We start from the raw sequence: 22,747 nt of genomic DNA, 5'->3' as shown, positions 1-22,747 counted from the left end.
GTACCAAGGTTGTACATGTTGTACAGCTTTGGTTAGCTGGTTAAGTTTTGTTTCAGTCCTCTCTAAAACTAGAGGAAAGCCTGACATCGTTTTCTTAGTTTTTACTGGGGGGGAACAAAGGAAATTAAACTTGTACAGCCTAATCCAAAGCTAAATTGTCCTGTCTTAACCTCGTTATCTCCTACATTTTCCCCACTCAGACAGCTGGATAAAAGAGGAGTCTGCCTCAAAGTACTGAACTGTAAACTATTTTTAAAAACTTATATGCAGCTAATTGCTTTTTAAACAGCACATTTTCCTGAGTTGCCACTTGAAATGTCACTATGAACGTTTCATGCTGCCATCTTGGTTAGCACCAAGGAATTGACATTCATATTAATATTCATCACTTTGTTAGAGCGTTGAAGGACTCATGATAACAAACTTTGCAGGAAGCCAGCATCTGCTTTGTTACGGTATTGACTTTTTGATCCCCATTCATCTCTACCAAACAGCTCGGCAGCGTCAAAGATGGGGATTCCACTGCTGTAGATGCAGTTTACACTGCAGACATCCATTATACTATACCTCTTGTAATTTGTTGTGCTTGTGTTTTAGTTTCAGGTATGTATTAATGTAAATGCCCCTCTTATTTTGAGACATCTTTTTTTTAGTTGTGATCTGTTTTTAAACTACTGCTGCGGAAAGTCCCAGTTGGCAGTTGCTCCAACACTTTCCCCTTGATTGATCATGCATTGGTTCAGGAGCCTTGATTAGTTGATTCATTACACCTATGTGGCTTGAATGTGTTGTCAGAGTGATGGGCAGCTAGAGAAGTCCTTTGGAGGGTTGTTGTGTCTTTGAATGTTGTCAAGTTATATCTCTGGCTCAAGAGTAATGTATACATCTCAAGTTTGTCTTTATAGTGCCTCAGGCTGATCTTTGTTTGCCAATATCAGCACTTTACATTTTAAAGGCATGCATTAATGTTGTCTCTAGTCAGTGTTGTCAGTGACAGCTTTACCTGTGAGATAGAACATTAAAAAGCACACGTTTACATGCCTTGTGGTAACTTTTCAGCATAAATGTGCCAAAAGTTTTATATAGTCAATATCACAATATCACAGTTTTTTTTACTCCCCCATTATCAGCGTCAGACCCGAAAATCCAGTATTGGTCTTACATGAAAAGCTGCTAAATGTCTGTAAGGTGCTGTATTATGTTACTGCTCATGCAAACTGAACATTTCCTACTGCTTCACATTAAAAGCATATAACCGATGAAACACATGTTGACTTTTGATGTGAACTTCTTATGGTAAACACAAAGTTTTTTTGTCAGTGAGTTTAACACTTACTGCTATTGTTCATCCAGCTGCGACTCTGCTGCCACCGTTGTTGCTGCTGCTGTACGGAGCAGACACTTTGAGTTTGTAATAGTAAAACCAGAGGCAATGCTTCATGTAATGTTCGTTTTAGTTTTATCCACAACCTGTGCTTCTTTTCTTCAGACTTCTTACGTCATGCACATTTGTACATGTAAAAAGTAAGTGCCAAACCTAGTTAGGTGTATACATGACCAAGAAATCAGCAGTATCAGGAAGAAATTAAGCTGGGGAAATCCAGTTTCTTCAATCACCTACCACAATTACGAAAATTGTATGTTTTTTTTGTTTTGTTTTCTTTAAAATGATGTTCAAGTAATCACGTGACTGCAATTAACTGACTTTAACCTGGTTACTTAAGTGCATGTAAATGCAGCAATGGAAAAGGCCATGAGCGGATTGCATATGTACACATGACCCATGTATTAAAGCGTAGGAGTTCAGGCTGTACCCGAGAATCTTCAGTCAGGCCTGAAAATATTATGTTGGTACAAAAACAATTTTTCTGTGTATATAAAAGGAATTTTAACTTTTTTTATTTGAGCTCCTTTCATGTGTAATCTTTCTCTCTTTCACCTTTTTAAATTAGCATCAGAACAGACAAATTGTGGTACTCATTACCATCTGGAAGCATTTTGGAGAGGCACAATGTTTGCTGAGGTTAAAATTTGACTTCCAGGCGCTATTTAGGACAACAGTACTCTCTGACCAAGGGAGTTGGATCATATAACCTCTGTGAGGACAGCCCAGCTGATCGAGAAATCGCCTTTGTACGGTCAGATTGGGCCTCATTGTCACAAATAGTGTCCACATATGACATATGTCTGTTCTCCCTCTCCCCTCTCCCACATGTTCCAAAAATAAAAATCATTTGCTTCCCCCTCACTCAAGGCCTCATAAGGCTCTCCCCCCTGTCCTCAGGGTTTAATGCAACTGTCATTTGTTTTTAATCCCAATTCCTCCTCTTGTACTGAAGCTTAATCTAGCCTATTACACTTTATGCAGGTCTTCACAGTCAGTATGAGGATGTTAGGGGTGGGGGGGATGCAGACGTTAGATCATACCATCTGGAGCAACAAACACAATGAAGTAATCCTCGTTTCCCATGGCCCAAGATATGGTAACAGAGGGAGGAAGACGTTAGTCGAAAAGTGGTCTGTGGGTAATTTGCGAGCCTCTAATTTGTTCGAGCAAGAAAGAGATAATTTGGTGAATAAAATGACTAGTCGGCGTTGGAGGGATAGAACAAGGGAAAGAGAAGATTTGTGTGCAAACTGCTTCACTCCGCACCAACAGTGTGAATTTCACTGGACCGTCTCTCTCTTTGGTGTCAAGTCTCTGAGAGGTGTGTGCGATTTATGCCACCACGTATCCCTGTGCGCGCATGTCTCTGTACCCACACCAGTGTGTATTCTTGTGTCTGTGCGTGGGCGTTTGTGTCCCAGGCCCCGTGTGTGTTTGCGTCTCGTCACCCTGGAGCCAGTCGTCCTCTCCTCTGACCCTGATCCCTGTCACCTGTCCGCTCAGATCACACACACACACACACACACACACACACACACACACACACACACACACACACACACACACACACACACACACACACACACACACACAATTGCTGTGACCCTTTCCTGGAGTTGAAACCCAATCGCAGTTGCCAACCATGCAAAACTTGCCAGCACAGCAAGGTTTTGTTTTCTTTTTGTGGGTGTGTGTATGACTCGAAAGACCTACTGTCTGCTGTAAGATGAACTGAAGCATTTTTTTTTTACTCCATGTGGCCATATATAGAGGCTATTAAAATAACTTCATACACTACTGGCCTTGTGGGTTCAAATTAAAGTCACTCAGATACAGTCAAAGGAAGCGGGGGTAAAATATATCGTTTTTTCTCTGAAGCTGAATATCTCACTAAAAGATGAATATTGTGTGGGGGCTGTAACTGGCTACAGGGTGAAACATTAACCATAGTAAAACAGTGACAATAGAAAAATCCAGGCTAAGCTCACTGTCCGAGCACACTTACTTTGACTGTACAAAAGGGAACCAGTGTTATCAGACTGTGCATAGTTTCATTGTTTTGACATTGGCTCTTGGACATGTACTTAAATATTAAGTGATGTTATGTTACATCAAATATTACCAGGAAAACTATACATTTTAATGTTGTTAGGAAATCTAAGTGGTGGCTATGCGTTTAATATGACAAGAACATGGAAGAAAATTGCAGTGCTTTGCTAAAATTGCTCCGCAGTTATTCACAGCTTTCTGTATATAAAGCAGTGGACCTGCTTGTTCCTCAAAATTGTATTTGTGGCTGTGAAGAGTGTAGAGCGTAGCTTCCAATAACAGCTTTTGATTGCTTTAAAAACGTAGTATTTTGTATGTTTTTTTGAGTGACAAAATATTATTTTCTTTGACAAAGTCCAACTTGCTTTTGTGTTATTTTGCTGTTTAAGTCTCTCCACAGGCCTGGGAGATCCTGATCAATATTGGATGTCCATTTCATTTCTCTAATCTTAATCTTGCCATCAGATTTTGATGCAGATTTTATAACACCCTAATCGCCATGTGGAAGTACAGCTTTAGTTCTGTAGACCAATTTTCTGCTGACTGTTTCTAATCCTTGATAAAAACTGAAGGCATTTGAGCTGGTGTAATCTGGACAAGCCTACCTGAATACAAAAGGCTTGGACACTTAGTCAACTCAAATTGAATGGTTTTTAATTTTAAATGTTTTTTTGGTGCATTTAATGGAATATTAATGTATTTATTGTGCCATTTATTTATTTTTGATTTTGTCAGATTCAGGCTTCTTTATAAACCTAAATTAAATGTGTCTTCTCAAATATTTGTAATGTATTAGATGCATTTATTTCACTTTGATCATAGTTAAGACTGACCTGAATGCTTTGATTCAAGGTTCATTTTCAAAGCATCTTATGTTAAAAGCTCAATTTGAATGAGATTCTGTCTGTTGCTTTAAAAGCATTGTGGTCTCTCAAAGAGGCAGCCATGTTGACGAAGTGTGTATAGAGTTACCTAACCCAATTTTTTTTAATGCATATTAATAATGTGTTTTTTGTTACTTGTATCACTCAAGTGGATGAATGCAGCTCCACTATTCTAAGAGATGAATGAATCTCAGCCTTGAAATGAAGAAGTGGGCCAGTGGCACTAAACGGAGAATGAATATGAAATAAAATTATTGTTACAACCTGATCTGTCCTTTAAAAGCTTTGTATCTATGGGACATGTAATCACAGGATGCTCAAAGTGTTCAGGACAGCTTTTTCACATTCTGCCTAGAAGTCATCATGTCCTCTCTTGCTTACATTTTTGCTTCCTCTCTTCACAGGAGTCCAAGTCATCCGGCCGCTCCAGTATGCCGCGATGTCGGAACTCCGTCGCCACGACCACATCAGATGACCAGCCGCACATTGGTAACTATCGGTTGCTAAAAACCATCGGCAAAGGCAACTTCGCCAAGGTCAAACTGGCACGACACGTCCTCACCGGAAAAGAGGTAGGCATGCATGCAAACACACGCTAGATTGGACCGAAAGCTTTAATCCATCCTTTGGTTCCGCTGACAATGTGACTGATTTTCTAAACTTTTAGACTTTTATTTTTAGCCACTTTGGTCACATTCTGGAGAAATGCTTTTACTATTGAGTCTCTATTTAACTTAAAACCGCCTTGTCAACAACGAGGCTAAGAAAGCCTGTTTAAAAAGAAGAAATGTCAAGAGTTTTGTCTGAAAAAGTGAGTCAATCTAACATCAAACTGCTCTGACTGTTCTATTTCAGACAAAATAAAACTACCATAAGAAATTGTAAGCAGTTGAGGAAACCTTACTACTTACATTTTTTAGCCAGGTACTATTTTATCACCAAAAACTATTTAGAGTAGAAAAGAAACTTCAGATGTATGTAATTGGCCAAGGTGGTAAAAAGTATGAAAACACTATAAATGTTTAGCTGTTTTCCAAACATTAATCTTGCTTCCTGCTTGCTGAGGGTAGGGAAGGGCTCATGCTGTGAAACACAGTAGGTCTGGTCTGGTCCTGGGCTCGCATGGCTTTGGAGACGGTACATCTGCTGCAGGAGATTAGATCACCATTGTCAGCTTGAATAGAGAAGCCTAAATGTCTCCGGCTTACTGTGAATTCCAGATGTGATGTAACGTTGCGGCCTGTCCCTTTAAGGGAAAAGCTGCGTCTGCAGTGAGCCCATGCCGGGCTCTGTCTGAGGCCCAGTCAAGTCGACTCTCGCTCTGCGTTTGAGAGAGAGAGCTCGAGAGGGGTGGGCGGGCTCTGTCAATGTGTGACAGCTCTGTGCCTGACACCCTGATAACACTCCATGTGACTGGCTGACACACACACACACACACACACACACACACACACACACACACACACATACACATACACACACTTAGATACACACACACACACAAAGAAAACAAGGGAGAGTCAGAGGGCATGAAAGAGTTAGACAGACAAGCACAACCCGAAAGAGGAGTGGAAGAAAGGATTTAGTTGACAGTGGAAGACAGAAATGAGAGAGAGAAGTAGACCTCTCTTTTCCGTGTCCTTGTTAAGAGATCATTCTTTGTTTCCTTTTTCTTTGTGTCCTCTTTTCTCTTGTTCTGTTTCATCCCTTTTTTTCTACATCTCTCACTTTGAATCTCTCCCATCTGTCTGTTTCTCTATTTTTATTTCTCTCCCTCTTCACCTCTCTGTGTCGTATCCCTCTCCTGAACTGGTGTCCACTGTTGGATTATGAACTATAGACCTCATTATGGGTATAAACCATGCCTCAGCTGGGCCGCGTGTGTGTGTCCCTGTCTTTATACTTGCCCTATTATGTAACTGTCACCTGCTGTGATTGTGTGGTTATCACTTAATACTGTGAGATTGTGTGTGTGTGTGTGTGTGTGTGTGTGTGTGTGTGTGTGTGTGTGTGTGTGTGTGTGTGTGTGTGTGTGTGTGTCACATCTCCAAAAAGATAGCTGTGTGTCTGTGCCTGTGATGGCTGTAGCCACGCAGGTCTGTGTGAGGGAGATGCGTCAAACCCACTGCAGCAAGTGTCATTATTGAATAAAAGTGTAATAATAAATTAACATGTTCTTGTTTTGCTTCTAGGTGGCTGTAAAGATCATTGATAAGACACAGCTCAACTCCTCCAGTTTGCAGAAGGTGGGTCTCCCTCTCTCTTTCACACACACATGCACACAGACATACATTTACAGGCATATATCAGTCCCTCAGTCCCTCTTATCCCTTCTCTCAGAAGTCAAGTCTTCTGCCCCACGTGTCTTTCTCTTTTGGTCTCTCTCTCTCTCTCTGTCTCTCTCTCTCTCTCTCTGTCTTTCTGAAGTGGTCTAGTTTTCAGAGAGGGTTTTAATTACAGGAAACAAGCTGCAATTACTTCTTTTGATCGTGGCAGGGTGGGGTCTGTCCACTTACACGCACACTCTCTAACCATGTATGCTTGCGCACTCAACACACACGCATTTGCAGCCATACGCATAGAATACACACTTGTGCGAATGCAGACACACAGAACACATGACAAGAAAATGTTAAGGCGTAGCAATGACGCTGACAGAGCAAAGACATAAAAACAGTGATAAACGTTCACATACCCTTACATCGGATGTACAGATGCATTCAAATGCACATCCATGCAAACTAGGACCAGAATTGACAGAGAACCCCTGATATTATACTCTAATAAGACTTAAAGGATTCTTTATTTTTTTATTGTCAACAAATCCAATGTAACGATGTTTGTTTTTTTCTTGTTATGGGCATTTTTGACTTTAAGAAAAATTTAAAATATTTGCCATCTTCCCTTTTAGGATGGATTTGTAGTTGTGTGCTTAAGAGTTACTGTGTAGCTGCGTAACTGATGTATGTGGTCTCAAAGTCATGATAAACATAAAAATCAGCTTTAAAGCTTGATTTAATATACTGTTTTGCTCCTAAATATAAGATAGTTTTGAAGTTCTGTTGAAAAAGTGGCTTACAGATGTCTTTGAATGTAGTAAACACCTGTGACACTTTAATAGCTGTAGGCTAGCTCCTAGTTGTCTGTCTTCAGTGTGTCTTCCGGATATACTTCCAGTAAGCCTAGTCTGAGCTGCAGCCTCTGAGGAAATACATTTCTGACGATTGAAAGCGTCTCTTTACACCTTTGGATGACGTTGAGTTAGACTTGATTAAAATAGTACTTTGTACACAGTTGTTTAAGTTATCATGTCAGAGTTTACAAACAGGCATTGTTAATTTAACTTTAAAACATTGTGCCAGACCTTGGATTTGAACTAGTATTGCTTGTTTCCCTGACGGTAAGTCATAACTAACTATGTTTACTGGTGTTTTCCTTCCAGTAATTTGACCCACAATGCTCAAAAGCAGGAAGTGAATGTTTCCAGTGTCCCTTTACCCTCTACAAATATTGATTCTGAAGTCTTTCCAGTGACGCAAATAAGAAATTGCAAAGTCAATTGATATGAATTTGCACAAAATGTGTAAAATATAAATGTAACTCACAACACACATTCACACGGACCGAAACCTTTATCTGACAGTGCATTTGACACACAACTCTGTGTGGCTTGTTTCTTGCAGCTCTTCCGGGAGGTGAGGATCATGAAGATGTTGAATCACCCCAACATAGGTGAGTCACTCATATTTAATTAATGTTTCAGGGTTCTGTATTCAAGCCAAATCATATTAATCTCTTTTCTCTCTTATCTCTTATTTTTGCTTTCACTTTTGCTGCCCTGGCCTTGTCTGTCTAAACTCTCTTATTTCCCCTGCTCCTCCCTTTCCTTTCTCTCTCTCTTTCTCTCTCTTTCTGCCCTACCTCTCTGTAACCCCCTCCCCCCTGTCTTTGCCTTTCTCTCTCCACCTCCAGTCAAGCTCTTTGAGGTGATAGAGACAGAGAAGACTTTGTACCTGGTAATGGAGTACGCTAGTGGAGGTAAGTGCGTGTCACTGTGAAATCATTCCCCCTGAGGCTTGGCACTCTGAAACTTAGAATCCAAAGGTTCCCAAATAAAAACGCTACCTTCCCTCTGACTGTACAGGCTCGTCAATATTTTGACCAAGGTGTTGTTTATTTGCTTTGTTAAGTTTTATCATTGAAAAGTAATGAAACATATTAAAATTAAAATAAATAGCTTGTTTTTTACATGTTCATATTGTAATTAAATAGTTAAATGTTTAGCTCACTGTGCCCATACTTTGTTCTTAAAGGACATTACTTAGTTCAATGTCCGGTTGACCCAGTACTCTGGTTTTAAAGAGACAAGTATCAGGTTCCAGCACTAAATCTGTTCTCCTCCTCTTTCTCTCGTCTCCCAGGAGAGGTTTTTGATTACTTGGTGGCCCATGGCAGGATGAAGGAGAAAGAAGCCCGTGCCAAATTCAGACAGGTTTGTGTGTGTTAGAGCCTATTAGTGTGTGTGATTTGTGTATAAGCTGCTGTTGTTTTAAGGCATATTAGACTGATATTAAAGGGGTTTTCTCAATAATAGTAACATTCGCTTGATTTATAATTAAATAAAAATAAGCTATCAAATGTATAAAAAAGCATTTTGTATTTCAATGTTTTTAATGATTGATCCTTAGTTCTCCTTGTCATTGCTTTCTGAAGAAACCCTAATGAAGTGTCTTACTTCATTGTCTAACCATTTCAACATGTCCATCTTGTCATCTTTTCACTTCTTTCCATCTTTGTCTTTTTCTCAATCATTTTCTCACTCTCCAGATTGTGTCAGCGGTGCAGTATTGCCATCAGAAGTGTATAGTACACAGAGACCTCAAGGTGAGAACACACACACATTATTGAATTACATTGAGTGTCAAAGTACAAGCAAGAATGCATGCTGTCGCTCTCTTCCTCTCTCTCTCCCACTTTAATCTTCAAGCCAGGCTTTGACTTTTTGAGATGAAATCCTGCCCTCATGAACAGGCGCCCCAGAGGTTCATCACAAAGATGATATAATGTCCCTCAAGTGTTGAGGCTTAAACTAGCATACCCTTACATGTGAACATTCACGCATGTATTCCTATGCATTTGTCCTATTTTGTTCCAGACTAGATCCCTCTCCCCTGTCTTTGATGCACATAAGTTGGTGCCAAAAATGAAACACGCAAACAGGTCTAATGCTTCCAGGTCATTTTGGTTCGCAGTATTATGCAGAGTTGTAAATCCTCTTACTGCGCCAGCAGGCAGACCTGTAGACAAGACATTATCATGATTACTAACCTTACAGGAACCTCTAATCTCAAACTTGTTTTTCCCGCTCCTGGCTATTTTTGCCTTTTTAATAAACATTTTCAGTGCTTTGACCAAGGTCATAAGATACTTTGTACGCTTTAAGCAGGTAAAATGATCTGCATTTACAAAGAAGGCAGCATGGGAAATAAAACTTCTTAAGGACAGACAGTTTTCATTACTATAATGCGTACCGTCCTGCACATTATCCTAATCACTCTTGATCTGTGGGTTGTAATGTGTAATCTGGCACACGCTTCACTTTAGCAGGTCCTACACCGCTAGAGCACAGTGTGATGAGGCTGCATTTCATAGCGAGACTAAAATTTCTCTGTTTGGGTCCTAAGATGAGAAACACAGTATGGCTGCAATTCTGCTCTTGATATGGTTTATACTGCTGTATCCAGTGGTCTCCACTGGTGGCTCTTTCTTTTCTAAAACAAAGTAACGTCAAAGACTTTAAGGTAGACAAACAACTAAATTAAAGTGTTAATCAGCTTTAGATGTTCAAATCTGTCAGAAACTGATGTTCATTTATTGCTCAGGTCAATGCGTGGAGATGATGTCAGTGTTGTACTTAATGTGCGCGCACACGTCGAACATACAGAAGCAGCAGAGTATTCAGAGCAAGTGAAAAGGAGAGCGCACCTGTTGCTAGGCAACCCCAGCCTCCTTGCTCACTGGCTCACTTTAGGCTCAGGGATACAAACACACACACACAGGAATAAACTGTGGCAGCTCACTTTGCCCATTGTGAGCTACTTGTAGGCCCCAGACCATTACTCTGAAACCCTCCTCTTTCACCCAGCACAGTTTTGTTCCCCCTCCCCAGAGAAAGGTGTTTCTGTGAAATAGATTGTCGTTGCATGTCAGAGAAAATCTTTGTTACACTGACACTGGATGACGGGATGGCCTGTTAAACTCTAAACCTTTTAAACGTTTCTTGTAGCTTTGATTCTCCTGTTAGCAAGGGAAGTGGAAAAATAATTTCCATATGTTAAAAATAAAGTATCTCATTACCATATTGCACAAAGCAAATCTTAAGTATGTGTTTCTTTTCTTGGCGCATGTAGTATTCAGAAAAAAAAAATCCCTGCATATTAATAATCTTTCCTCCTCTCCATCTTGTTCTTCTTGTTTGCCTCTGCATCCTTCTGCTCACTACATCATAATTATGTTTTCCTCTCACCCCCACACTTTGTCTGTCCGCAGGCGGAGAACCTGCTGCTGGACGCAGACATGAACATCAAGATAGCAGACTTTGGCTTCAGTAATGAGTTCACTCTGGGGAACAAGTTGGACACATTCTGTGGCTCCCCACCCTACGCTGCCCCGGAGCTCTTTCAGGGCAAGAAGTACGACGGGCCTGAGGTGGACGTGTGGAGCCTGGGGGTGATCCTCTACACACTGGTCAGCGGTTCGCTGCCCTTCGATGGACAGAACCTCAAGGTCAGGAAGAGGAGAGAGTGTGTGTGTGTGTGTGTGTGTGTGTGTGTGTGTGTGTGTGTGTGTGTGTGTGTGTGTGTGTGTGTGTGTGTGTGTGTGTGTGTGTGTGTGTGTGTGTGTGTTACATAAGCGGATGTCTATATTCTGTGGGTGTTTGTAGTATTTGTCATGCTGGTTTCAGTTACTTCTGCCCTACAGAATGCAAAAATTAAACTCGAGAGAGAGTGAGTGTGTAAAAGTGCCAACCCAAGTAGTTTGTGTTCAAATGGGGCTTGGTGGTGTGATGCAACAAACAGGCACTGAAACCTGTTATTTGTTTTTTAAACAGAAAGAATCCAATACTTCCTGTGAACTATAGTTATTCACAATTATTCATACCACCTATCACACTGCATTCAGTCAGTACCCACATGACTCACTCTGGAAGTGCAGACACATTTTGGGTGGGCGATATGACATTGAATAAGATGATATTGATATTAACATGCCTGCTTTATCTAGGATGCCTTTGCACTACCTCCTGCTGTTTGGAGTTGTGTTTAACACCTACATATCTGATCTTACTGTTTTCTGATTTCATTTCACTCACTGTATTAAAATGCATTCTTCATTTTTATTGTGCTTTGACAAAAACAGTGCAAACAGTACAACTAAGATAGTTTCATGTGAATGTTTCAGCAATACAAAAGAGTAATCTTTCAGTTTAACACTCGGTTTTGCGGTGTGATAGATTTGTATGCAGATTCAGGGCCTCACGGTTTAGCTCCTTGAAAGCCATTTACATACATCATAGCAGTGTTAACAGCTGTCACTGCATGCATTGGCCTTTAGTGTCTCAATAAATGATAATTATGAAGACCCCTCTAGTGGGGAGAGTAATGTGGAAGAGGTTAATAAGTTTAGTGGCACATCATTAAAATGTAATTTGTTGATTAAAGACCACTAAAGAAATTACAATTCTTAGAATGTGATTTTGATTATTTGTGCCTGACTGACTGCAAGAACACATTTTGATTGTATGACAGATAAAGAAAAAGTGTATGAACGATATTTCTTTTGTTATACCACCCACATACTATGCTATAGGGCTGGGCGATATGGCCAAAACTGTTATCACGATATGTTTTCTTATATTGATCAATGTCGATAATTATCACAATATACAGTATATTTAACAATAATAATGTTGAATTGACAATTGATTATTTTCCTTCGGACAGAACCCAAAACAAACCAGAAGGTTAATTATGGTTTATAAAATACAATTATTTATTGTCAGAATGAATAGGTGACAAACATTCAACAGAACCAGCCAACCAAATGGCTTTATGTTAAACACTGAATAAATAAAATGATGAATATGTACAACAAATTGCTTGTTTCAAACGTGTCTCAAACATTTTAGAGGTAGTATACTGAACTGAACATGGATTAAAGAAAATAAAATAAAAAGGTAAAGTTGAGGATGATTATGCTGCTGTTTTCTTTGACTACTGCACATTCTTGAGCTTGCAGGTAGTTGTTCAGTTCAGCTTTAATGCTTCCTGTTCTGTAAGACCTGATGTGGTTCGGATGTGCGACCAGACCACATATCAATGGTGACATCTCTGAGCTGCTCCTCCAACTTTATCCTACACTCTGCGTAGAGACGATTTTTCAACCATGCTTATAGGCATCATATGTTTAGCGATACAGTACGTAATTGCACTGGTCATGACTTTGTGTCACTTCGGTTTCTTTTCATATGGGGTAATGGCTGAAAAAGCAGCAGCAACTATTGGTTGTCGAACTGAAGTTTGACTAATAGAAGCAGTGGGGCTGGGCTGTTGGCTACTTGAGGGGAGGCTGACAGCAACATGATAGCGCTAACTCACGCTCTCGGAGTACTGTTTGGGACGGTACCTTTCGAGATGATGGAAGAGGTTGGTGGTGGTCGCCGACACATTTTGCACATAATGCTGGTCTGTCCTTTGTCAGACTTCAGGTAGCCGAACTATTTCCAAATAACCGAAGTGGTATGACCTTTTTCGGTACAATTTCTTCGTCTTTCGCAGTTTCCTCGCTCTCTGTTTCGCTAGCTGGACCGCTCATTGTCTTGTGTCGGCACCGTCACTCTGAGTAGTTGTGAGTGGGAGGGGCCGGAAACATCTATCAACCACATGCATCTGTTTCTCTGCTGTGCGATTGGCTGTTGGCTTAGTGTTTTCTAGGTAGAGGAAAATGGACTGAAAAATAACTATATCGAAAATAAGTGTCATAACTTTATCATCGTTATCGTGGAAAATTTTATCATGAAAATTATCGAGATCGTTTTATCGCCCAGCCCTACTATGCTACCACTGTGTAAGAATCATAGCTTTTTAAAACGCTTATTAACTTGTGCTTAGGTGAACGCTGTACTTGATTAACAAAACTATTAATAATTTGTGGGTGTAACCGCAGCTTATGTTGCTGCTTGGCTAATTAAAAACACTGAGTCAAATCTTTGATCATGAAAACAATTTTTCATAGACCTTTCTTTTCAGTGCTGTCCAAATATTTGAGGGAGTTTGCTACCCTTTGACAGAATCTGTGGATGTGAGAGAAAAAGATTGTGTGCATGTTTTTGGAATCTGCTGTTGACTCTCCATGCCCTTGTCCGTCACCAGGAACTGAGAGAGCGTGTGCTGCGTGGCAAATACAGGATTCCTTTCTACATGTCCACGGACTGCGAGAATCTGCTCAAAAAGTTCCTCATCCTGAACCCCTCCAAAAGAGGCAGCCTCGAGGTACGCTGCACTGCATTAACACCCACACAAATGTAATTTTCAATCTGAACCAGATTTAAAATCCCTTATATTTAGCTTGATTAAACTTGCATACTAAAAAAAACAAAAAAAAAACAAAATCTCCTAATAACTAGGCCAGTGATTGTTTTATTCATCAATCTAATGGTGTATGTGGCTCACACACCTGGACCTGCTTCAGCAGCTATATGTGAGTTTGTTGCTTAAGTGTAAAGGGCTTTTTAAAGGCATAGTAAACACTTGTTAGTTTGGGATTTATCAGTAACTAAATGTAGATGAACTAAAGATAAATGGACAGTAAAGTTATAGCAACAAAAACATTTTTGATGAGTAGCAGGTGTCACTCACTATTTGTGATAACCCGATTCCCATGATCATTTTGTATTAAAAACAGACTCTAATTTTGTCTTCGGCTTGTCTCTGGTTGACCTGCTAAATGTTATGGCGGCCCAGTTAAAATACGCAAAGAGGACTCAAGCTTTAGTGTGAGAATTCAGTCCTGTGACTGGTTAATTTACACCTACCTTAAAGTTTGTGTATGATGAGTCTGCATTTCTAAGCAGCCAACAGGTCGATGTGGGTCACTTTTACTCTGTTGTGATTTGTAGCCTGTTTAAAGGTTATGGCTCTAATTCTTAACGTAGTCATTTGCATATTAAAGAAAAAATATACCTGGTTACTCCCATTAGAAACACCAATTAATTGCCAAGATTGGTTGATTAAATAGATTAATAATATAGAATTAATTCAGCTTTACTTTAGCTTAATTCTGCATTATTCTCCTTTATGTTGCCAACTTGTCTTGAGGAGATTCTTGTACTCATCTTTTTGCCCTCTCTTCTTTCTCCTCTCCTCTCTCATTCCTTAACCTTTCCTCCTTCCTCTGCTTTTTGCCCCTTGACATCTTATGTCTCCCTGTATCTGTACGTTTGCTTTGCTCCCAGCAGCAGATAATGAGGGACCGGTGGATGAATGTGGGCTACGAGGAGGAAGAACTCAAACCCTACATTGAACCCATGCCAGATTATAAGGACCCCAGGAGGACAGGTAGGCACAGAAACACCCTTAAAAAAAAAAGACAAATGTATTCCTTTATTTAGCCACACACAGACACACGCGAGTACAGATGTTCTTTTTCCTCCACTCTCGCACAAGGATAATTTATCCTGCAGGAAACTCAAGATTCTAATTATAAACTGGTTGTGTGTGCAGACATCATGCTACAGATGGGATTCTCTCAGGAGGAGATCCAGGACTCACTGGTGAACCAGAAGTACAATGATGTGATGGCTGCATATCTGCTACTGGATTATAGGAACTCTGAGGTATACCATTTCTTTCTCACACCTACACATGCATCCATTTACAGAGTAACATGCCAGTTATTATTGGGTTGTCAGAGCTCTCTTAGCTACAGTTATACTACTATCATTATATACAAGAAAATGTAGGGCTTCATTTTTATTTTGCCTTCAAGCCATCAGAACATACAATTTGCTGTCATCTCTGACTTTGAACACGTATATTTATCCTCAAAACACTTAAAATGCTATTTTTAGTCCCTTGTGTTTGTTGGAGCCACACCACAGTGTCTCTGCATCATACACACATATTCAGACCTGTGTTTGTTTTCTTTTTCCCCTCAGCTGGATGAAGGTGGCATCAAGCCCAGGCCAGGAAGTGATGTAAGCAACATAAACGCCCCCTCCCCGCCTCATAAGGTACAATGAGAACACATAATATCTTCTGCTAACACATAATGAGGCCTCCCAGCTCCAACCAGTGGCACAAGTACACTGACTTGACCTCTTTTTTTGTTTTGTTTTTTACCAAAAACACTCTGGGAATCTGTTCTGATGTAGGTAAATTTTAGGTTTTAGATTGCAGACCTACATACATGTGAACTACAGCAACCAATGTCCTCCCCAGATGCTTGAATTCACCATGTTGTAGGTTTGTTCTGCTAGCATTCTTACATCCCAGTGTGTCTGCGTAAACGCTGTCGCGTAAAGAATACCAAACTGACACTGTGTGCCCATCTCCCTCTCTCAGGTACAACGCAGTGTGTCGTCCAACCAGAAGCCTCAGAACCGCAGAGCCACTGACCAGGGTAAGATAGGTGTGTGTCGCAGGGGAAGGGGGCGAAGCTGGTGTGTGTTTAGCAGTTTAGTAGAAGGAAAAGTGGAAGCAGATGGGGGCATATTGAGATGGTCAACCAAAATTAGAATCCTCTAATTTCAATTCTGGTGCATGCTGGGATGGTCTCAAGTCGTGCCACCCTAAAGCAGGTGGAAATGATAATCGAATAACAGATTCAAGGCCTCAAAAGGCAGTGAATAGGTTTAAAAGGTCCTGTTTAGTCTGAAAATAGTTTTTGAACATGTTGCATATCTGTTGTTAAGAGACACAGACTTTTGTTAGAGCTGAGAGATGACAGCAAAATGACAAATGAGATAACGATGATGAAGATGATGCAGATGGTGAAAAAGCAAGACAAGTCACAGGAGTTGATAGCCTTTCTGATGCACTACCTCTCTGTCTTTCTCCAGGCTCCTCCTACTCTAAGAGAGGGGGTCAAGCAGACAACAGGACTGCAGCGGAGGATTCTGGGAGGAAAGGTTCGTCAGGCAGCTCCACCACCAAGGTGCCGGCCAGCCCTCTGGTCTCCACTGACCGCAAGACGAGTGCCACGCCCTCCACCGTGAGACCACACACACCCACATTGCTCACATGACATGTGCAACAAGGCTTTGGCTTGGCATAGTAAAGAAAAGCACAGGTGTTACTCATAACATTAACGATTATATGTGACAATGAGCAATACCAGGACCCTGAAAATGAAGCAACTAAATGAAAGTCAGCCATCATTGATTTCATTATTTACGCCTGTGCTTTTCTTTCTGTGACATGTCAACATCACCTAGCTCTGTCATCCACTCACTCAGTACCAGTTAAGAAACAGATTAACAAATGAACATGTTTCGTCAGACAGGATGTTGTATCTGTCTTCATTTTGTTAATCTTAAGCGTTGTCTGACACTTTCTATCTGACCAACTAACAAATGTGTTGGGGGTATAAAATGATCTCTCAGGTTTTAGAAATGATAGTAACTGTATTTGATGTAGTCCCTTGTCACTACAAACTCCTAGTTCACCTGCACTGCTGTTACATAACATTACAATAATAACTTTATAAATATAGTACCGTCCTACACTACTGTTACCAATAGTTTCGAATGTGCTTTACAAACAAGGACAAATAAAAAAGTCTGGAGAACAGTCATGTATTTGAATTACCGTCAACGAATACAATCATAAATAAAATAGCTTAAAAGTAAAGAGGAAATAATGGATTAAAGTAACAATAAGATAAGTTACAGATAAAATAAATTTTAAAAGGCAAAGCAGCAAAAGTGTTGAGAGACTATTTAAAACAGGGCAGTGAATTTGGTAGTTTCTCAGGTAAGCTTTTCTAAAGGGTAGTAGGGTTGTTTTCATTAAAGTTACCTGATATGGCCTCCTCAGGACCATGTGGCCGTGTACAGACCATTTTTGATTAACGTCTCTCTCGTCATTCTGTTCTGTCACACACTGTCAAAGTGAGATGGCTAAGACTTTTATCGTTTTATTAGCATGTGGACTTCCTGATGTTATTATAAGGTTTTCTCTTATCAGTATGGTGATTTGTGTACTACTAATATTTGTTGTCTTTGTTTTTATTTTAGGTTTTGTCTCATACTTGTCATATTTCTTGATGATTCTATCTCTGTTTTGTGCTTACGCACTCTGCAATTAAATAAATAGCATGTGGACATAGGTGATATCATGTAATTTCTAGTATAGCTCCGGCACGGCCTCCACCTGAGCAGATAGCTAATCTTTCAGGGTGGAAATGGAAAACACCGTTCACATTTTACCGCTCAGAGCACGTTGACAGCTGTTTCCAGTATTTGACTGACAAGGAAGAGCAAAGGAAACAATACAATGACTATACAATACATCACTTTGGTAAAAGGTTCTTATCATCAACCCAATGTTTACTTGTCCGCAATGTTTCAGCATCATATGACGACAACTCGTGTACCGACTCATGTTGTTCTGACATGATAATAATTCCGACAGCACATGAACACACATGAAAATGAAATGATTTTGTAATTGAAAGCAAAAATGAATTTGTTAAAGGGAATTCTCTTCAGTGATGAATCTTTGAAGATTGAATTTCTTTTCTTCCTCTTTCCCTTCAGAATAGCATCCTGTCCACTGGACGCAGTCGGAACTCTCCTCTGACTGAGAGAGCCACGCTGGGCCAGGGCATCCAGAACGGCAAGGACAGGTACACACATGCACACACGCACACATATACACACACACTTACATACATAGATATACACATGCAATCATTTCCACACACACTCTTTCTCTCTCGTCCCTGACACCTCAAGTAGAGGCAGCGGTGCTTCCTCACTAACACACACAGACACACATGTAATACAAACACACTCAGCATGGTTTGTGAATGAAGCAGTCCCACAGCTGTCTCAGTGACTGAATCCCAGACCTTGGCTGGTACTCTTCAGAGCTCTGCCAGCTGGCTCAGGGAGGCCCACAGCTTTCCCCCAGGGCGGGGTGAGCCCTCCTGGACAAGGAAATCAGGCTCCCTCGGGAATTTAGGCCAAACCTCCAGTAGATTACAGATTACCCATGATGGTCTGATTGAGGCCTGCCAGTCAGAGCCGATGGACACTCGTTCACATGTATGCAGGTTGACGTATGCTGACACAGGACCTTATTTAGTCTTTTTTTGTTCTTTTCCTTTGGTAAATTGTTCCTTTTCTGAAGAACCTCCCCAAACCTGGAGTTGACTCAAACAAGTTTTTGCCCAAAATCAAACCAGGGATAGCCTGGTAGAGACGGTAATAAACTAGGGTAATAAAAAACAGGATTTCTGGGGTTTTGGGAGAAAAAAAAAAAAAACATGAAGTCCATTGGTACGGCCACAAGTCAAGCTCCCTCTTTTTCCATTATTCCTTCATTGAATCTGGATATTGCGGAGTGTGACATCCCCTCCCGTTTCCCCTGTCTCATTTCATCCTTCTAAATATAATCCATCCTTCCAACTCCCTCTTCCTCTTCCAATATGGACAAGACAACATTTTGTTCATATAGGAGTTACTTTGTTTTGGATTTTTCGCCCTGGGAGTGTACGTCTAAATACACCTCTTGCCCGTCCACACATACAACTATGCGCACATCACTCATGCTTAACCAGCTTTTTTTGCTTTTTCATGAGCATTAAACATAAAGCCAAACCATAATCCATACTGTGATGCAGTGTTCATTGTCATTACTGCTTTATTACTTGTTACATCAGTCTCAATTGACCCCTTCGTTCCCAACATAGTCTGCTACATGCAACATAATGGAAATGATTACACTGAATCCATGTTCAGGCTGTAAATTCTGAAAAAATTCTGGGGTTTTTTTCTACGCTAAATGGTGATGATGTGGTCATTTGAGACAGCATTTTTTTTTCTTTAAGTACTATGGGTCTATTTGCCATGGTAGCTTTGCTAACTTAGTAGTTGTCATCTGCTTTGATTTTAAAGTGACTTTTTGATCATCGTTAATGCTTTGAAGTTTGGGCTTTTATACTTGTTACCACTCCCTCCCCAATTCCTCGTTTTCCCTTTCTGTCCTTTTCTAATTTCCTCCGTTTGGTGTTCTTTTATCTGCGTCTGAGCTCTTGTCCCTCTGGATCTTAAGTCACTCAAATTTTCTTGGCACCTCCTTTCTCTTCCTTTCTCCAGCTTCCTTTTTCCCCTTTCTTGTCTTTTATATTAATCTTTCTTCTCCTTCTTTTTCTCCTCCCTCTCTCCCTTTCTCTAAGGAGATTAGGAAGACTTGTGATGGAATATTAACTCTTAGTGGCACTATATGGTCCCTGCGCTTGCCTCTTAATAGGCTTACACATACACAAAAATACCTACACTCACACAAGCTTAAACATACATGTCACACATGCTGAAACTCTTGCCACACACTGGGTTGTCCAGTGAATGCAGTTCTTTTTCCATCACTAGCCAAACTAATCCCTGTCAAAAAGAGTGTGTGTGTTTCTCTCAGCTCTGTGTTTGTTTTTCTGTGCAATTAGCAGCTGTTTGGTTGACCTCCATAAATGTCCGTCTCTCTCTCTCTCTCTCTCTCATTGCTCATTCCTCTGCTCTCTCTTCAGCCATTTCTCTCCCTCTGGTACCACTCTCCCCTGTCTCTTACTGTGTTTGTTTCTGTGTGTGGATAAAGTCAAGTCAGAGCTGTCCGTAATGTGCAGAGCTTTGTTGCTCGTAGGATGCTTGCTGATTAAGCGAGGGTTCAGGAAATACTCAGTATTGTTTGTTTAAGTAATTCAACAAAATACTCTTTGTCACAGATAGTTATTTTACGGTAGTAAAGGAAGGAATTTGACCGTAAGGTCACATCTATAAAACTGCAAGCTTGGAGTCAAAGTGATTGTCCAATAACAGGACAGTGAAAACAGCTTTATTTCCTGCTAAACATCTAAGAAACACTTAACCTGTCTATTAGTAATTTAAAAAGTGCATAATCTAATTGGTTAATGTAGATTTAAACTGTTGTCTTGTAGTGTTGCAAAATTCCTTTTATTGTTGATAGATCCGCAGATCATTTTCTCAAGTTATTGATTATTATTATTATTGGAATGTGTATGACAATTCAGATTTCTGTTGCCCAAGGTGACATCATTAGATTTCTTATTTTGTTTGACCAGTCCATATCTCAAAGCTATTCAATTTACTATCATTGGAGACACAGAAAACAAGCAGATATTCTCTTTTGAGAACCTGAAATCAATGGACTTTTGGCATTTCTGCTTAAAACAGACAAGAACAATTATCATCAAAATTAATGTAAAATAAGTGTTTTTCTATTAATTAAGCAACTAATCATTAGACCTCAAAAATCCTATTTTTATCAATAAAAATCCACACCAAATTGTACAGACGCAGGAGCCATTAAGAATCATGAGATAGTATTTTAGGCACAGGCGTAATTTAAAAAGTACTATTAATAATAGTAACAATAATAATACTTTTGTAAAATTGTAAACTTAACATAATAAAACTTCATTTCTTTTGCCCAATTCTCAAAAATGATATGATTTGCTTTACAAAAGATGAAAAATAGACAAAAATCTTTTATTAAAATATAAAACAAAGAGACATTTAAGTCTGAAGGGGGATTTGTAAGAAATGATTAATTTTACTTCTTACTCCAGTACCTCAAACTGTGTTGATGATACATTCTTCCAATATGTAGCCCTGCTGGGGGGGAGGCAAATGAGCTGACCAGTGAAATACTGGGATGTCTTCACTTATTAGGATGTGGTTTCATTGTTGAGTTTTTTTGCTTTGCACATTTTTGTAATGTTGGTAACCTGACTTTGTCCACTTGATTCGTCTTCAGTGTGTTTTCAGTCTTTCGAGCTGTTACTGTTAAAAGTTGGTCTTTTGTGCTTTACTTGCTATGTCGGGAAGATTTTAAATGAAACACTGAATCAAACGAACACGCTGAACCTTTGATTGTAGTTTTTTCCTCCCTTTAAACTACAATGAAGCAATGTTAGCAACAAAAAGACCAACTTTTCTTTGTTCAAGTCTTTTTGCTCTGTGTTTTCTGTCTCTTTATGTCTGTACTTCCTCTGTTCTTCCACTTGTGTCTGTTCTCTTTGCTCTTCTCTCCCTCCTTCCTCCCCCCTCCCACCTTACCTTGTTTGATAAGTGCTGCTTCTAACCATGCTCCACCTCACCTCCCCGCCCACCCACACACAAACCCTGCCCGGTGTGTGTGACTGTGTGTATGTGTCATGCTCGTATGTATGTTTGATTGTGTGCCTCTTTGGGGGATTTGTCGTTTGTCTGTGTGTGTCTGTTTGTGTGTGTGCATTGGGCGGGGCACTCCTCCTCTTCCCTCCCCCCTCCTCCCAGCCTAAACACCCCGGGCTCCCGCGCCTCTACTGCCTCGGCTGCTGCCGTCCTCTCCTCCTCCTCCTCGCGTATCCGCCACCACAAGTCCCTGTCCTCCTCCAATCATCCATGCCCCTCTGACCTGCACGCACCACGACCCAGGCAAGTCTCTCTCACACTCTCTCACACACTCACACAGACAGACACTCAGAGCTCCCTCAGCCCCTTTTCAGCTCGTACCACAGATCATCATCCTTCCCCAAGAACGCGATGGACAAAAATGAAAAAGGAGAGATGAAATGATTTGTTGGCTCTGAAACCTTCCACCACTGCTAGATCAAAGGGATGGCACCAACTTTTTGAGTAGCTTTTATTCACTCAGTGACAAACCCTGGCACACAGCAGTGATCTGGTTGCCAATATATATATAAAATTGTGAAAACGATCAAAGAGGGGGAGTTTTCTCTCAGAAGAGTGTTTTATTTAACACAAACTGCTGTGCTTACTAACACGTTAACATGTGCAAAAATGACGTTTCCCTAAAATTGTCTAATTTTCAACTAAAATCACCTCCTACAGTACTTAATATAGATATTAGGAAAGATGAATACAGCAAAATTGTTGAACCAATGTGAAAATTACACACTCCAATTTGCAGTCAAAATCAATTTTTGGACTGAAATTTTTTTTTTTCCTCATGTGAAGCCTCAACCAGGAAGTAAAGTTAGCATTAATGTAGCTGCAAAGGGACTGCATGACACTATCTCGTCTGAACACAAGAAATAGTTTGTAAAGTTACCGTCATGGTATCAGTTTCTCTAAATATCTACCCATATACTGTATATTCACCACTATAATAGCACCATAGGGAGATGT

At 40.3% G+C, this 22,747-nt stretch overlaps 1 protein-coding gene across 18 annotated transcripts in view; it reads left to right on the top strand.

Annotated features, from left to right (window-relative positions):
• The window catches only part of mark2b (MAP/microtubule affinity-regulating kinase 2b), a 50,731-nt gene that overhangs the window by 14,774 nt on the left and 13,210 nt on the right, over positions 1-22,747 (top strand). For 6 of the 18 annotated variants that reach the window (XM_073475228.1, XM_073475224.1, XM_073475223.1 and 3 more), the window contains exons 2-16: positions 4,725-4,892; positions 6,513-6,566; positions 8,004-8,052; positions 8,293-8,358; positions 8,742-8,812; positions 9,148-9,204; positions 10,870-11,106; positions 13,752-13,871; positions 14,834-14,936; positions 15,102-15,214; positions 15,536-15,610; positions 15,942-16,008; positions 16,439-16,590; positions 18,137-18,225; positions 21,893-22,033. In XM_073475228.1, the coding sequence (XP_073331329.1) occupies positions 4,725-4,892; positions 6,513-6,566; positions 8,004-8,052; positions 8,293-8,358; positions 8,742-8,812; positions 9,148-9,204; positions 10,870-11,106; positions 13,752-13,871; positions 14,834-14,936; positions 15,102-15,214; positions 15,536-15,610; positions 15,942-16,008; positions 16,439-16,590; positions 18,137-18,225; positions 21,893-22,033 (1,562 nt within the window). The remainder of the gene's footprint in view (positions 1-4,724; positions 4,893-6,512; positions 6,567-8,003; positions 8,053-8,292; positions 8,359-8,741; positions 8,813-9,147; positions 9,205-10,869; positions 11,107-13,751; positions 13,872-14,833; positions 14,937-15,101; positions 15,215-15,535; positions 15,611-15,941; positions 16,009-16,438; positions 16,591-18,136; positions 18,226-21,892; positions 22,034-22,747) is intronic. The other 12 variants (XM_073475234.1, XM_073475231.1, XM_073475236.1 and 9 more) reach the window with 6 other exon arrangements.

This window comes from Pagrus major, chromosome 10 (assembly GCF_040436345.1).
Source record: "Pagrus major chromosome 10, Pma_NU_1.0".
In the NCBI taxonomy this organism is placed as follows: domain Eukaryota; kingdom Metazoa; phylum Chordata; class Actinopteri; order Spariformes; family Sparidae; genus Pagrus; species Pagrus major.
The sequence above is the reverse complement of the archived record's forward strand: the minus strand, read 5'-3'. Positions and strand labels throughout refer to the sequence as shown.